Source organism: Oryctolagus cuniculus, chromosome 7, assembly GCF_964237555.1.
Source record: "Oryctolagus cuniculus chromosome 7, mOryCun1.1, whole genome shotgun sequence".
Lineage (NCBI taxonomy): Eukaryota > Metazoa > Chordata > Mammalia > Lagomorpha > Leporidae > Oryctolagus > Oryctolagus cuniculus.
In genome coordinates, this window is record NC_091438.1 from 111467723 (window position 1) to 111485801 (window position 18079).

An 18079-nucleotide genomic window follows, 5' to 3' on the forward strand; every position below is an offset into this window, starting at 1 on the left:
GAAGTGCACTGGAATTACAAACTGCAGTTGTGAAAGCGAACTTCACAAGATCTGGGTGGGCCTTTGGCACAGCAGTTATGTGAGATGGTCATGTCCCATATTTGAATGGCTGGGTTACAGTTCTGCCTCCACTCCTCATTCCAGCTGCCTGCTCATGTGCATTGCAGGAGGCAGAGGGGACAACTCAAGTAATTGGGTCCCTCGCACCCATAGGGGAGACCTGGATTGAGTTCCAGGCTCCTGGTTTTGTCCTGGCCCTGTTCCTGCCCTACCTATTGTGGAGAGTGAACCAGTGGATGGAAGATCTCTATTTGCCTTTCAAACAAACAAAAGCAAATAAAATTAAAAGCTTTACTCTTAAATAAATAAAAAAGATCAGATCTGTGCAGATGCTAAAAGCCTCTTAGGAATGACCAGAGTTGGGATCTATGCTCTTTTTTTAAATTTATTTTATTTTATTATTTTTTTTGACAGGCAGAGTGGACAGTGAGAGAAAGAGACAGAGAGAAAGGTCTTCCTTTACCATTGGTTCACCCTCCAATGGCTGCTGTGGCTGGCATGCTGTGGCCAGCGCACCGCGCTGATCCAATGGCAGGAGCCAGGTGCTTCTCCTGGTCTCCCATGGGGTGCAGGGCCCAAGCACTTGGGCCATCCTCCACTGCACTCCCGGGCCACAGCAGAGAGCTGGCCTGGAAGAGGGGCAACCGGGACAGAATCCGGTGCCCCGACCGGGATTAGAACCTGGTATGCCGGTGCCGCAAGGCGGAGGATTAGCCTAGTGAGCTGCGGCGCCAGCCGGATCTATGCTCTTTTTAAGAATTTCCCAACAACAACAACAACAACAACAACAAACGCAAATCCCACAAGCAAACAAATCCCGCAAGAAACAAAGCCAAAGGTTGATCTGCATGGGGAATGAATGGTGCTATTCTACCAAACTGTTAGGCGTATGCCAACATTTAAGCCCCCAATTCTGAGTGGCATGCCTACTAAAGTATAGGCTACTTTCAAAGTTTCTTTCTGAATTTATCCCATGGGAATGGAAGATCCATCCCTACTCTTGGAAGATTTCACACAAGAGGAGGAAGCATGGGAACAATCAGCCAGTGCCTGAGGTCAGGAGATCCAGTTTTTACCCCAGGTTGGTCGCATCAAGCCCTGGGCCAGCCTCCTAGTTGCCTCACTTTCCTCCACAGCCAAACAGAAATGCTGTCTTACATTTCGATAAAAGAATGTGGCTACTTTGGGTGTAAAATCATTCCCTCCGTGGTAAACTGGGCAAAGTTACTTAACCTTTTTGAACCTGCATTTTCTTATCTGCAAATTAATCATGGTAGCATTAACTTTAAAAGCTTTTCTGAGGATTAGAATTAATGTACACAGATACTTCATATCTGGTTTGTTCTTTCCTTCAACAATGGTACCTAGAATCTACTACTGCCAAACCGCATGCTGGACTGGCTTATTTATTATTCTTAGGGTTGTTCCTAGAATAAAGCAAGATACATGAAAAGCAATCAGGATTGTAGAATACAATGGGGCAACCTGGATAACTAGGAAGCAAGAGTTGAACAATTTTCGTAACCTGCAGGTCCACAGTATGGACTAATAAGCATTTTCTGAGCCCAGCTTTTATTTGTGCTCTGCAAACTCTGCCTGCAGGACTAAGTCACAGCCCGTGAGCAAGCTCAGTCCATTGCCCCATGAGCAGGGCAGCTCTGCTGCTGTCTTCTGCAGTGGGGAGCTGTGATTTGTGCCTGTCCAGCAATCCTTCATCTCTTCTTCTGGAAGCAGAGCTCTAACGTTTCTTTGGGGAGTTCTTTCCCAAGCCTTGCTATTCTTGGCTTGGGCAGACTGAACCTTACTCCCTGGAGCTCCACGGGTGGGCATGTCCAGGCTAAATCCATGAGACATCCCATTACTTTTTAAGCATGGGAGTATGTTGCAAGTGAGCAAATGACCCAAAGCAGGCCAATTAGAGCCACAAGCTTGCAGGAGGAGGCCCCTGGCTGCTCACACCATCTGTGTCACAATCTGAGATTTAGTTCATGCAGAGGAGAGGAGAGAGGTTTCTAGACGTATCATCCGAACACCTGGATCCATCTCTACCTGAAGGCCATACTTCCCTAGTTTTTTTTTCAGTTACATAATCCGATCCATTGTGATTAGCTTGGTGTTCTTTCACTCAAAAAAATCTTTCACTTGCAACAACTCAACAACTCTCATTATGGAATCAGGAGTTTGGGGATTCAGGATGGTCAAGAGATGGCTCTTAAGGATGCCAAGGTTTTGTAAGGTTGTATTGTGTGCCACTGAAGGGACTCATACAGTCTGATGTAAACAAATTCAAATTCCCACAAATACTTAAAACTCTTGTGTTATGTTATCCTTTCGTCTTCTTTAATCTACCCCTCATTAATTGCATCACAGGAGTAATTCTTGTCTGATCCACTAGGTTTTAAGGGCAGGTTTGGCTTGGCCTGCTTGTTCCTTAGGGCCTAGCACAGTGTTTAGCAGACAAGACATGCTCAGTAATTATTTGCTCAGTTCACTCTCGTGGACAGGAAAGGGACCCATCCCTTCAGCCAAAGCAGTGTCTGCACGAAGGGATGTGAAAGCTAACGCTCCATCTCGGCTGACAGGCTGCCCTTCACGGGCCGGAGTCCTGGATTCTTCCAGGAAGCCAGGAGATGGGCTGACTGGGCTTGCTCATTTCCCCAAGGCCATATCTCCATGAGACACACTCAGCTCCTCTTTGAGGGGAGAAGCACAGGCTACTTCTAGGCCAAGAAGAGGCGGAAAGAGAACTGGTGATGGAGTGAGGAAGGAAGGAGGTGAGAACCACTCCAAGAGAACCATGTAGAGAGGAAACAAACAACGGCATGCGGACAGGGGAGTCGGACAGAAAATATGTACTGGACACACGCTGCGTACCTGGCCCTTTGCATGGGTCATGCCACTTCTTCCTCTTGCTAACTCCTGCAGCTTTTGTGCAGGCGGAGAACAAAGGTTGGCAAAGGGGAGTGACCTGCACACACTTACACAGACCCCAAGAGGCTGGCCAGACTTTGAGTTCTAGTCTGGCAGACCCCCAAACCAGACCCATCTCTCTTCTCTATGTGCTGCTGGCTCCCATTTAGATGTGTGTTCAGAGGTCAAATGGTTTATCTCCTTGCAGGATTTTTTGTTCATGGATCCCTCATTATTGTCATAAAACCTGGCAACTCTGATGTTCCTGGTAAATGTCTTGAACATTAGAAAAAGGAATTTGGGGAAAAGAGCAACCACCACTTAAGAAGAAGAAAAGGCAAATGGTGAATGTAAATATCTGGTGGAAACATAAAAAGCTATGTGGGCACACAGGAGTGGTCAGATACACTGGTTTCAACAACACAAAGGGTGCAGCCAGGATAGGTGGCTCTCAGTAACACTGCATCCCCATTAATAGACCACGCATTCCCATTCCAAGCATTCCTGCTCACCGCTTTCCTGCACAGACGATGAGCTGATACTAACTAAATATTGTTAAAGCGACAGTCTGTGCTACAGTAATTCACTTAACTGTAACATGATTTATGATTCTGTCAATAGGGGAGGTTGAAAACCCTGCACCAAAGCTTAAATGTGAGCTTCACATTTAAAACAGGAATTGTGTATGTGTGTGAGAGAGAGACAGAGAGAGAAGAAAATCATTCCACAGAAAGAGGAGATACAAGTTCTATCTTGAATTTTTGTATGCTTACCGAAAAAAAAAAGGAAAATAAATAATGAATCAAAACATGGAATCAACATTAGATTAAGCTAACACAGGAAGAAAGGGCTGCTAGAGACTTATCTGATTATGTGAGTTCTAGTCCAAGTGTGTGATCCCTGGGAGTCATAACAATAAGGGGATTTCTTAGTAACTGAGCTCAGAATCACTGCCATCACTGTGTATGCACCTGTGGGTCTGTGGTGTGCACGTGTAGCAGGGGGAAGTGGCTCTGTGTGCGACCGAGAGACAGAGACAGGGACTCTGAGGGAAAGCAGCTTCCTTTGTCAAGATGGGTTTAAGTCTAGGTGCACTTGGTTAATCAGTCCATTCTCTTTAGCACTCGCCCTGAGGCCCTTACGCCTCTTGAAGAGATTAAGGATGCCAGGGGTCTCACTGCGCTAACCTGTCCTCCCAGGCACAGCATTTTAACCTGATTTCCACTACAGAGGGGCTCTCCTAAGAAGTGTGCTGCAGGGATGACAAATTAACCCAGCAGGGTGTCCCACACATCTATCTCAGTACGAATTATTAGTGTAATAGAGCTTTTAGTTATGCATTTATCTAGTAATTATTGAACGGTTACACAAAACCAAGCTGAGCAGCCATGGCCCTTTATGAGGTCGGCTCGGTGGGTGGCCTTCCAGTTAATTTAGGATGGTTCTCCACCAGGCAGTTTCACATGCAGACAAATTAGCTAAACAGCCTTCTCCTTTAAATATTTTCCATGTCACAGTGAAACTCTTTACAATACAATAAAGGTACAGTTTTAATTACACGCTTCCTGACTTTTGTTTAGTTGTAGTTTTAAAACATTTGCTGGCACTGCTTTTTCCTTTGGCTGGGCAGTCCTAGCTGGTTGTAAGTATCTGGCTAATGAATTTAATAATTTCCTGAACTGGGACTTAAAGGGCCTTTGCGCAAAAGCTGCATTTCCTCTTTACTGTCCAGTTACTTCCAATCCCAGGCACGGTGTTTCCCATTAGGCTGGGCGCTGCGCTCACCGAGCCCGACAGATGTGCGCAGGCCCACAAGCCTCTCTTTCCCAGGCTCCTCAAAGGTGGGACTTGTTAGGTCTATGACGCCTGCATTTGAAAACTAATTCTGGCAAGTCTTACGGGAGAAAGACAACGTAATGTTTTCTCAAACGACACACTCCAATAATAAATAAACACCTTGCGTCTGTCTGCTGGCAGATTATTTCAGCGCCTTGTTAGCAACAGGTACTTAATTGCTTCTCATTTTCCTGAGATGATTCAATTGCACCAACCAGGAGAGACAAATTAGATTCAGTTGAGCACCAGTATGTTCTACAACCAAGTTAAAAGCTCTCCTAAGGGGGCAAGGAGTTAGCAGATATGATAACAGAAACCTGAACAGGCCAGTCATGTGGGGGCATCTGGCCTGGTTATGATGGTGTCGAAGCAGCAAGGGACATTTCTTTTGGGGGAACCTTAGTTGTTTGGATAGAAGAATTTATAATACACAGGAAAGACTCTGTAAAAAGGGGACCAAATAATGTTAAGCTCATCTCTCTAATGGTTATCAAGACAGAAGCTTCCATCAAAACTAAATATATACGGCACACTTAAACTCACCAGGCACCTCCCCATGTGCTGCCAACCACGTGTGCTGGAATATTACATTATTATTTCACAGGGAAATAGAAAGAACACCCTATTACTCCCACACTTTCTGCTTGTCTTCAATCAGAACCTTGCATTCATTCATTTCTTCAGCCATTATTTATTGAGTGCCCTTCCGATGCCACGCACGAGGCTGGGGAGCTTGGGAATGAACAATAAAGATGTGGCACCTGCCCCAGCAGGCCCTGCCGTCCAGTGACAGCTGCTGCCGTCATTCACTGTCTCTCCTTTCCTGCTCCTCTAGGACGTTTTGAAAGATTTATTTTTATTTGTTAGAAAGGCAGAGTGACAGAGAGAGGGTGAGACACAGAGATAGCTTCTATCTGCTGGCTCACTCCTCAAATAGCTGCAGCAGCCAGGGTGGGACAGGCTGAAGCCAGAAGCCCAGAACTCCATCTGAGTCTCCCACGTGGGGGACCCGGGCCCAAGTACTTGGGCCATCCTTGGCTGCTTTCCTAGGCACATTGGCAGGGAGCTGGATGGGAAGCGGAGCAGCCGGAATTGTTGCCCAGATATGTGATGCTGGCTGTGCAGGCTGTGGCCGAACCCGCTGTGCTACAACACTGCCCCCTCCTCTACTCTTTTCTATGCATGTTATGAATCCACACTCTTCCCACCTTTCCTGGGGACCCAGACTTCCTGGAAGAGATCTTAACTCTCATAATTCTCTGCAGTGTGTTTTTCTTGGCCAAACAGGGAGGTCCTGTTAACTTTAGACCCCGGGTGCTTCACTATTACAGACAGGAGGATCATGGACTGAGGTCTGCAGGACACAGAAACTCTGACTACCTCTGCAAACAGAAACCAGAGAGATTCTCTGGAAGCTGCACAATAAATCTCTGCTTTATGTGACCACTGTTTTAGTTTATCTTATGCGTATTTTCTGAATCATGGTGATTTTACTTCTGAACTCCCTCCATGCTATATATAATTCTTTGACTTACACAGAAAGGAGCTGGGTTAACCACACCTTCGCATCTTATGATCTCAATTCCCTGGCACTTCTTACCTAATAGCATGGCGTGTTTCCTGTTGCTCTGTTTGGGATGTTTACAAATAGAAGGGCAACTGGGAACAGGGGTTGCACCTTTTGCTTGTTGGGACTCCAAAGTGCTAAAGGGCACTCAAGTTTTCCTTTGGGAGGCCGACTTCCTTGTCTCCCGCTGCATCCTGTGCTTCTCTTCACACAGGAACACAACTGCTGCTATTCTCGTCCCAGCATGCCCTCGGAGGTGATCGGCCTCCAGGCGGGCAGAGTGCCCCTCCTCCTCCTCACTCCTGCAGGCAGCTAGAACGCCCTGTGTGGAGTTAGGTGCTTGATACATATTTGCTGTCATGAGAGGGTGGAGTTAGGTGCTTAATACATATTTGCCGTCAGGAGAGGCTGCAGACTGATTTCAATTTCCAAGAAAGCCAAACTGACCTCAAATATTTTTAAAGTGACTTGGGCCTAACAGAAACCCCGTATTTGTCAGCAGCAAGGATTCATGGACCAAAAAGAACAGGCTGAGTTGTTTTATGGCTGCAAGTAGAAAAACTCACTGTGATAACACAGGTTCCTGTCATGGTTATCAGATGATTTAAATGGCTATATTCTGTCTTTGACTAATAAAAATGTGAAAACAAATTAATTGTTGAAATAAATGCAGTTTATTTCTCCCACTAGGGGAGAGAAAGGTAGGAACCATTGACACGATAGGAAAGGCACTTAGTTGGACATATGATTTCTGGTCAACTCAGGGGTCTCACCTGTAAGAGTAACGTGGAATATGTTGCTAATTGCTGATCAGTATATTCCCTATTTTTTCACTTACAGAACCCCAATTGTATAGAGACGAGTAATTTGTTCAGCTAAAAACCTAGAGTACCTCCCTTCTCCTCCAGCGTTGTGACACAGCTCTGATGCATTGGATTCTATAAAAGTGGCAGACTGAGCCCTCACCCTTTCTCCTCTTTCTGCTTGGAATTCAGATATAAGGCAGGAGGAGTGGCTACACGAGGACCACAAGGGCCCAGTGGGGAGACAAAACAACCCACAGCAGCGTGCCTAGGAGGAGTCGTGTCAGTCCCTGATGGCGCTGCGGTGCCCCCATAAACAGCCTCGGAGCATGTACTCGTCACTGGGCAGTCAGGGTTTCTGTTACTTGCAGCCACACATGTTCTTAGCCTAGAAGATCCCAGAGCACACGGCTTTCAATCACTCTCTGTGCTGCCTCCTGGTGTGTGTGTGTGGATCCATCTCTCCTCCATTTCTAAATCTTTTTTTAAAGTATTTTTTAAAGGTAAATGCATTTTTTTATTTTTATCTTTAAAAATATATTTTTTTGACAGGCAGAGTTAGACAGTGAGAGAGAGAGACAGAGAGAAAGGTCTTCCTTTTCTGTTGGTTCACCCGCCACACCCCAGCTGTAGCGGCCAGGGCGCTGCGCCAATCCAAAGCCAGGAGCCTGGTGCTTCCTCCTGGTCTCCCATGCAGGTGCAGGGCGCAAGGACCTGGGCCATTCTCCACTGCCCTCCCGGGCCACAGCAGAGAGCTGGACAGGAAGAGGAGCAACCGGGACAGAATCCGGTGCCCAATCAGGACTAGAATCCAGGGTGCTGGCGCCGTAGGCGGAGGATTAGCCAAGTGAGCCGCGGCGCCGGCCACATTTCTAAATCTTAAACCACAAAGTTATTTACTTAGTACAGAGTATTCAAGTAACTACCATTCATTATCTTGTTTTTGAGAAAAGACTTGGGTAGAACGATAAGCTTCACGAGGACAAGCTTTCAAGAAACTTTAAAATATCAGTGATGACGACTCCAAGTAACTCTCAACCTTTAGATCATCAGGCAAACTTACAACTCTTAAAAAGGCAAAGGGAGAACAAAGTGTTTTTTTTTTTTTCTCATTTATCACAAATAAGATAAATTGTCATGATTAAATACTTTCTTAGGATTACAGTTTTAAGTTGTGGTAAAAGAAAAAGTCTTTAAAAGCCCAACTTTTCAGCTAATAGCACACAGCAGCTGCAGTAACGGATCATGACATACAAGTGCCTTTACTGAAATTCAGTATCTTCCTCCTGCCATCAGGGTATTCTAAAACAGTTTAACCCCTTTACCTAATTCTAACCACACGGAGAAACAGGTGGGCAAGGTAGTATCCCCACGGTACAGATGGCCAAACTGAGGCCACAAGGTTAAGTGATTTATCAAAGCCACAAAGAAAGCCATTATCAGAGAGGGAATTAGTTTTAAGAAACCACATGCCTGCACCTTGACAATGTAAGGAGGGATGTGGTTAGAAACAAGAGAGACCATCGCTTCTCAGAGCAAAGCCTTCCTGAGATGATCTTGCACCAGTTTGCTTTGGGTGAAAGGCCCTGGTTCTTTCTCATCTTGGACAATCCTCATAGAGAACTAGTGCATCCACTACCTTACACTGTCACTTGCCTTCTTCTGAGAAACTCCTTGGGGGCAGAGATGGGACGAATGTCTCTTGTGTGCATGTGCATACAAATTGATTGTATTTTATTCACTCAAGAAATATCTGGACGTAAAGTCACTGTGTGAGCCCAAGGAAGAAGTAAAATATGTATGTTTGTGATCCTTCTCTTCAGAAATTTCATTCTGACAACAAGATGTACATTAATTAACAAAGCAAAGTTGGCGGAATAAATTTGCAGCTGTGAAAGGCTGAGGGAGTTTAAGGAGTGTGAGAGTAGTAATCTGGGTGGAGCTGAGAAGGTTTCACATTGAAAGTTGACCTTGGTCTGGTCTTGGGGATGGGTAAAACTTTGGATAGGTGAATGCAGTAGGGATAGCAAGAGATTTTTTTTCTTTTTTTTTTTTTTAAGATTTTATTTATTTATTTGCAAGGTAGAGTTACAGACGGAGAGAGGGAGAGACAGACAGAGAGGTCTTCCATATGCTGGTTCACTCCCCAAATGGCCACAACAGTCAGAGCTGAGCCGATCTCAAGCCAGGAGCCAGGAGCTTCTTCTGGGCCTCCTACTGACACCTGGGCCATCTTCTACTGCTTTTCCAGGCCATTAAGAAAGCTGGAGCAAAGAAGAGCAGCCAGGACAGGAACTGGCACCTACATGGGATGCTGGTGTGGCAGGTAGAGGCTTATCCCACTGCGCCATAGCTCCGGCCTCGGCATGAGATTTTCAAAGCCTGGAGGAAAGTGGGCCTGCATGTCCTGTGTACACAGTCTATCTCCAGGTCCTATAGAAGCGACTACAAACACATGACTGTGTTTACTCCTTACATAACACAACTCATTTGCAGTAGAGATGGTGATCTCCAACGTAGAGATGACAAGACTGTGGTTCAAAGAGGTCAAGCCATGAGCTAGGACCCCACCGTTGGTACAAGTGAGAGACATAGGATTCAAACACTGGTCCATGTCATTTCCTGAGCTGCTCTACACTGAATGTGTCTTCTCAAAATTCAGCTGTTGTAATCCTAACCCCTAATGTGATGGCCTTAGGTAGTGGGGCCTCTGGGTGATTAGGTCATGAGACTGAAGCCCCCAGTACTGTTATTAATGTCCTTATAAAAGAGACTGTAGACAGTGAGTCCCATGCCCCTGATAAAAGACACAGTGAGAAGACAGCATCTGTGAACCAGAAGTGGGCCCTCCCCAGACACTGAATCTGCTGACACCTTGATCTTGGGCTTTCTGCCTCTGGAACTGTGAGAAATGAAAATGTTTCTATTGTTTATGAACCACCCAGTCTGCAGTATTCTGTTACAGTAGTCCAGACTGAGACAACCACCACACCACGTTGTCTGCCTTCAAAGCCCTGATTTCTTGCCTTTGCTTTGCAACCTTTAAAGAGAGATTGCCTGTGTAAAAGGTGACCACCCAATTTCCAAATATAGCTTATGGTTGCAAACATAGGGCCATTGTTTTGTTTTGTTTCGTTTGTTTTTGCTGAGGCCATCTTGCTTTGCTGTAGCTGTTAAGACTTCACTTCTGACCTGAGAGTCAAGATACATTCTGCAGTCACTGCTCACCACCTACTGCTTGTCCAGTCAATGTATTCCCATGAGAAATTTCTGGGAAGGCAGCAGTCTTGCAACCTGGTGCTAACGCCATGCCCTGGGTATCTGACAATGGACATACTTTTCTCTTCTTCAAGGCCATTTCAAAATTTGATTTTTCTGGATTCTCTAATGGTAACTCAGGTTGTAGCAATTCAACACAATAAAAGGAGGCCTGGAGGTGAAAAATCTCCCTGATGTCCACATCACACTTAACCCACACCAACTACCTCAATTCAGCCTCAAGTCACTAAACCACCAAGTCTTGGTCCCAGATGTGCTATCATTCCAAACATTAGCTTCCCAACTGGTTGAGAGAAGGAGGAAAACATAGTACCAATGGCAAGTATCTCAGCCAAAAAAGGGCACAGCGTTATTTCGGTGGTGTGATTCTTATCACAAAGATGTGTTAGGAGTTTTATCATACCTCAGTTCCCTTCACCAGATCACTAAGAGGGGAGGGGAATAAGAATGAGTACCTGAGTAGACTTTCCAGAAAGGACAACCAAGGATGCTGGGAACCATCTTGAATTCTGGTGAAAACAAAGACTCTTTGGTATTCCATTATTCCTAAACTAGGAATCTCTCTTTTCCACATACATGATTTTATGAATATGAACGTGGATGGGAGATCAACACTCAGTGCACACGGGCTAAGGGGGGTGCACTCTGATTCTACACAGTTTGGATCACTGAGCAGACATGTTCAGTGATTTGGCATGATGATGCTGTCAATCATACACCCATGAGTAAGGGCTAGTTAAGATAATTTCTGGAACTATAGTTTCAAGGCAAGACATTTAATACATACTATTAATATTTCTCAAATAAGTGATAATATGTACATATTTCCTTATGCTCTTCAAGAAATGTCCGCAAATATTGTTTTATTGTAGTTTCCATATAAGAATGTGAGGTTGGGAGAAAAGTTCACTCCACAGTAGTACTGTCCCCATTTTTCTGATAAGAACATTAAGAAAATCCATGGAAAGGCAAAGTCATGGCTCTCCTGATTGTGGATACACTGTTCTTCCCAGTCTTTATGACCTTGCTATACCACGAATCTTTTCTCTGCTTAGAATGTCCTCCATTGGCAGATGCATCTAAGCATCTAAGATTTGACTTCAACATTTTGCACACTTTGAAATCTCTTTCTTGATACAAAATTATAAGTACTATCACATTCCACATCATCTTCTAGATGTTTGTTTTATTGCAACTCTCTCCTGCACTGGATTGTGTGCTGGTACCCAGTGTCCCTACCTGACTAGGACTCATGGTTAATGAATGAATGAATCTTCAGTCCCCTCTTCTTGCCTCTTGTGGAAATTTTTGTCTTTAACATTCATTGGGCATTTAGGAAATGTTAGCCTGATCATCAAAGAATGAGAAATAACACAATGCTTGTATCCCTGTAACCATAAATAATCTGACTAAAAGGGCTTACTATCTCGTATTCCCCACTACAGTTTGGATGCTCAGTGAATGTTATTGATTAGATAATAATATAATACTACCTCATTTAAAGAGGCTTACTATAGGATTCTCTAATCAATCAAGATGCTGGTTTTCAAGTTTTAAAGAATACACCTGTATACACTTATGTGTACACACCTATCTATATATTAAGCCTCTCTGATTATACAACATACACACAGAGGTGAAATAATGAGGGATCTTGAGAAAGTTCTAATGATGATTACAAAATATGTAAAGATGAAGCAAACCATTTTTCATCATAGTGGACAGGGAAAGTATCTCCTCACATTAACATCAGAACCCATGCTTTCTTCAGTGTGACTTCTCCACATGTTCACTGTACAGCCCTCTCAACTTCCGAAATCCTCGACACACAGAAACAGTATTCACAAAGGGATCCAGATTTGCGAGACTAACATTGAGATTAACTCAAGAAATATCAGTTTCCCCAGGCGTATGTCAGAGTAGACAAGAGACCATAACTTTCTAGGATGTTTTATGATACCAGCTGGTAGATCACAGAACCACCTAAACGAAAATCTGATGGAAGAATGCAAACGTGGTTATAATTATTCATACTCCTACTGTGGGAGTTTCATAAACAGACTAATAAATATTTTCATCTTGCAATAAGATCAAGTTAAATGATTTGCTGACATTCTCTTGAGGTTTAAGGCTTGTCTTTAATGTGAAATACAAATCATATTTCTTGTGGACACATTTTAATAATAAACTTAAAAGCATGCAAGACAAAAATAATGAAAACATTGCAATGAAAACCAGACAAACTATCTACCACTTCAAAAGCAGCGAATGAAGACTGCTCGTCAACACCCTGATACAAACAACCTCAACACAAAATGCCACATATTGAAGTCAGGTTTCATGGAAAGAGAATCAGCAGGGATGAGAGAATAAAAAAAGCCATCACTTGAAAACAGGTAACTGACCACCCTGACGTATACTCACTTCACACACACACTTTGTTGCAAAACTTCTAGAACAGATGCGATCTGGGTTCAATTCAAGTTATCTCTCAGCTCTTTGCAAAATCCCACAAAGATACAGTCCCCTCTAGCCTTAGGCAAGAATCAAGAATTTGATACCAGATCTCTTTGGTCTCTAATAGTCCAAGATTGTCCCCAAGGATAAGAAATTGGAACACTCACTGCACCTGGAGCATTTTCTTTTCTTTTCTTTTTATTTATTTATTTTTTAAATTTTTGACTGGCAGAATGGACAATGAGAGAGACAGAGAGAAAGGTCTTCCTTTTGCCGTTGGTTCACCCTCCAATGGCCGCTGCGGTCAGTGCGCTGCGGCCGGCGCATCGCGCTGATCCGATGGCAGGAGCCAGGTGCTTTTCCTGGTCTCCCATGGGGTGCAGGGCCCAAGTACTTGGGCCATCCTCCACTGCACTCCCTGGCCACAGCAGAGAGCTGGCCTGGAAGAGGAGCAACCGGGAAGAATCCGGCGCCCCGACCAGGACTAGAACCTGGTGTGCCAGTGCCACAAGGCGGACGATTAGCCTATTGAGCCACTGCACCGGCCACCCCTGGAGCATTTTCATTCTCTCCTTTTGCCATGTTTGGACTAAGGCCACGATCTAAGCACAAGCAAGGGTGCCTGCAGCAGCTCACCTCTGGGTCCGGTGATGACGGGGCGGTGATGCTGTGTGAACGCGGTGCCCAGGGACGAGGTCTGTGAAGGGGAAGGGCTGCTGAAACCAGACTTCTCCGACTTCTTCAGTGTGGTTGGAGATGGCATTCCTGGCAAGAAGATTGATTGATAATGACACGTTAGTTCTTCTAACAACAGCCTGTATAACCTAAAAGATAACATTTAAAGGATTTTTTTTAATCCATCGGTGAATGGAAAATTCGTTTTGTTTGGAATTGCTCTGAATTTGTCACAGAAACAAACAGGGGACAGAGTGGTCCCCTGGTAAGTCGATCTCTAATTGATTTCAATTTATTCTATGAAACCACAGTCCATTTTTGGTTTATTGATCTTCTCTGATTATACAGGGTCCAGCTTTGCAGCGTTTATTAAAGCTGTTCCGTATGTGTGCTGCCTCTGGGGACCCTTCCGAAGGAGGCCACCCAGGCCCATGACGACCTCACGGACAGTCATTTCCTCCTGCCTGTTACCTGGCTTCAGCACTGACGCACACTCTCCGCGCTTTAAATAATTGAGCTATTTTAACATAAAAACATCCTCAACAATGGCAACTCAGTTCATTCGATGAATTATTTTTAATAGATGAAAAGAAAAGATAAAAGTAAACAAAAAAATTTAAGCATCCAACCATTGGGGATTGGTTAACAGAGTATAACCAATGCAGATAACACTATAAAGAGTAACACCATGGAATGATATTTATGCTAACTGAAAATAAATAAGTACAACATAGGATGTTATACTACAATGCCATTAAAACGGTATTTGCATATCCAGAGAGATATGCCTAACAGTTCTGTGTGTTGGATTGTGGTGATTTTCATTGCCTTTTTTTCCTTTTTTGCTTACTTGTCTTTTGTATGATGATCTATGTTATTTTTATGTTAAATAGAACAGCATCTAAAGGTTATACAACATCCCCAGAGTCGGAAATGCTTTGGGAAGAAAATAATGGGAAGAGAGTCCCTTGTAGTCACTAGATTTGCAGTATTCTCAGCACCCAGGCTGACATGCACAACTGGAGGCATCCATCACTTTGGTAGGGTGCCAACTGACATGGTGAAGGTTTGGATGTCAAAGTGAAGGCATTGAGGCTGAGTCTCCACAGCACAGGACAAATCTGGGCTCTTGTGAGTACCCAGCACAAAGCTGGTCCGTACTGATGTCAAAGAACCAAATTCCATTTCACTTACACAAGTCTACCTGTGTTGTGTTCTGCCTATGACTGAAGAATTATCTGGTGATCTGGAAAAGCAGGTGATAAAAACAATGATGATATTAGTGTGTAGCTAAGTAACTGCAAGGTTCCATGCCTTGTGCCAAGCACTTCACAGGTGTATGTTTCTCCAGAAATATAGTTAGTCTAGCCTGTATCCAGACATGTGCTGCTTTCCGATCACAGCTTTCCTTAATGTGCTTTCACAATCTGACCTTCGAGTGAGACTGCAGACTCCATAAGCACAGGTGCCTGCTCCGGCCTCTCTGTGTGCAAGAAAAGCATCACACAATCAGGAACACACCAAGTGGTCCAAAAGGTACTGAAACGTTTTAATCTGTGTGGGTCTCAACTTTATGTGTGGTGTTACTAACAGGTGCTGGGCCGCAGAAAAACTTGGTGGGGGTTGACTCCTAAGAAATAAGTTGCAAACTGGTAAGTACCAGTGTGTGCTCTCACACTAACTTGAGGAATGGATCAGGTACTTTCCAGGATGGTATTCACATCTCTTGAACTGAAGGCAAAGCAAGTGCCTTTAATTCTATTTGTTTGCTTGTGCAGGCAGTGAACAGTCACACCAGACCAGTGCTTTAACATGGGTATGATGCACAGGGGTTCTGGATGGACATTCATTGCGAGAAACCTAACTTGAGGGTTCACCATGCAATTTAATTAGGGAGAAATTTCAAATTAGTAAACAACAATAAAGGAATTAAAAGCTATCAAAATACAAACATCTTCCAAGTTATTGAAACTCCCTTTGTACAAATCAGTGTTCAGGCTGCCAACCAGTCTGCTGATTTAAATTTAGTCAAATGCCTGAATTATGTGTCATAAAACAGAAATAGAAATATAAAGTGAAAAACATCAAAACTTTGGACATGTTGGAGTTTTTTTTTTTTCAGTTAGCAGAAATGAAATCTTTATCTCAACTAATTTTCTTCAAGAAAGAAACTGGCTGGATTCAAGAAAAAATATTTCTCTAAAAAGTTTGTATTTTCCAACCCATGCCATACTAAATACTACAGCAATATTGGCATGATTTAAATCTTCCATCCACCTGTTCAAAAGAGGAATTATAAGGAAAATGCAGCAATAACAAATCAAGAATGATGAAGCTGATAAATAAGTTTTAAAACAGCAAAATTTAAAATCTCCTTTGAAAGGGTTAAACAGGGAAGAAATAAAGTTGGCATGCAGGAACAAGCCAAACTTTGTATCATCTTCTAATTTTATCACAGTCAAGTAATATGAACCCTAAGGCTGTCATGAATCTCAAAACTACTTTGGGTTTTCAATTTTTAAAGACTCATATTGAGCACATTTCCTTATTATATGCTTTAATATTTTTTCTACATGCATAATGTATGTTTTAGCTAATTTGCTTTGTACACTTAATTGACCAGATGAAACTTCAAAATGCTAGTAAACTGCTCTATGTTAAAAGCTAGAGAACATTAATCTTGGCTTTTATTTTTGAAACTAAATTTGGTTTCTGTACAATATTTTAAAAATAAACTTGTTAAAATTTTTTGCCAATTATCTATGCACAACTGTTATACAATTGCTGTACAGATTAATGTTTGATTAGTTTTATCTTAATGAATTTGAACTTAATGTCTAGGTCTTTTATATAAGTATTAGATTTTTATAAAAAAGAGATTACAGAGAAAGTAAAGTAACCCTTTTCTGGAGCAAAACAAATATTACTTCTAAGTTGAATATTGAAAAAGAAGCTTTAATAGAATGAGAAGCTGAAGTCTAGTATAAAGTTTCATTTCAACGGGTCATTTTATCCATTTGATTAGCATAAAAAACCCAATGATGATAAACAGAATAAGAAATCAATTTTAGTAAGCATTCTGGCTTTGTCCCTGGTTTTCTACACATCTATTCTTTCTGAATTTATCTCCACTCTGTCATTTTTTCCTAAATTACTTGAATCATTCCAAATTGTGTTCAAGAGACAAAGGCAAACATACATGGAATTCTAGCTACTCAGTAGCAATGGTTCCCGGAGGCACTTAGAAGTGTGAAGTCCAACGAGAAAACGTTGAAAATACGGGCCAAACGCACTATTCCTGAAGTTGCCTTTAGAGTCATCACTTGTATCTTTGGTCATCAGAACTCTCAGAGGGCTCCTGGGGTTCCTGGTGCCTGTGGACATAACCTGCAGAGTCCCTCCCCTTACACATGGGTAAACTCATGGATATGATGGATGTCACTCTTGTGGTTAGGCTGTGTCACTGCGAAGGTCAAGGGACATTTGTAGATACAATTAAGGCCCCCACTCAGTTGACTCTGAATAAAGGAAAAAGATATTATCCGTCAGGGGCTTGACCCATAGGTGAGCCCTAGCAAACAGGGACACGCATGCAGAGACTCTCTTCAGGCTCTGAAGGAGTAAGCTGCCACCCAGTGGAAGGGCTTCCCAGAGGGCCACAGGACACAGAACAGCAGAGACCTCTTGGAGCCGAGTTTGGGGCCCTTGTCCTTTAAGAACGCTGAGACTATAGTCCTAAAGCCACGGGGAACAGAACTCGGCCAACAATCACAAGACTTTGCAAGAGGACCCTGAGCTCCAGAAAGAAATGCAGCCTGGATAAAATTTTGACTGTCTTGTGAGACCGCGAGCAGAAGACCCTGTGTGGCTGTGTCCCAGCTCCTGACCCACAGAAACTGCGAGACAACACATGCGTGTTGCTTCAGTTTGCTAAGTTGGTGGTAATCTGTCACACAGCAATAGAAAACTAACGTGATGTTTATATATAGATTTTGAAAGTTTTTGCACCAGAACAAGCTATCTTCTCATCCTATTTTCTGTGAAATTTCTGAAGTAACCACATCGATTTATTGCCAATGCTAGATATGTGAGTACTGAAGATGCCTACTGTACATCAATTATTCTCTAGAATTCTATGTGTTTCCATCGTTTTTACTGAAATTCACTCAAGGTTTTGAGGTTTTCCAGTAGCCTACACTCTGGAACTAGGTGGGCATTATTACCAAGGACATAAATCCTTTGAAGATTAAAAACTTCTATTTCCTTTCATGCTTTCCAGAAGCAGCAATAACAATACCAGGTCGACTGATGTTTCAAAACTCAAAAACTAATTCTGGGGGTCTCCTCTAAGAAACTGAGGATTGCTTCAGGCAACTTTTACTGTGACTTGATGTTACAAGAAGCAAAAAAGTAAAACAGGAAAAAAAATTGCATTTAACTTAAATTTCCTCCCCTCTGCCAAATTGTGAGATTGACCAAATACTTTGACCAA

At 43.1% G+C, this 18079-nt stretch overlaps 1 protein-coding gene across 19 annotated transcripts in view; it reads right to left on the reverse strand.

Annotated features, from left to right (window-relative positions):
- The window catches only part of NFIA (nuclear factor I A), a 601241-nt gene that overhangs the window by 77981 nt on the left and 505181 nt on the right, over nt 1-18079 (reverse strand). For all 19 annotated transcript variants that reach the window (XM_051857696.2, XM_070078402.1, XM_070078405.1 and 16 more), the window contains one exon: nt 13549-13677. In XM_051857696.2, coding sequence (XP_051713656.1) covers nt 13549-13677 — 129 coding nt within the window. The remainder of the gene's footprint in view (nt 1-13548; nt 13678-18079) is intronic.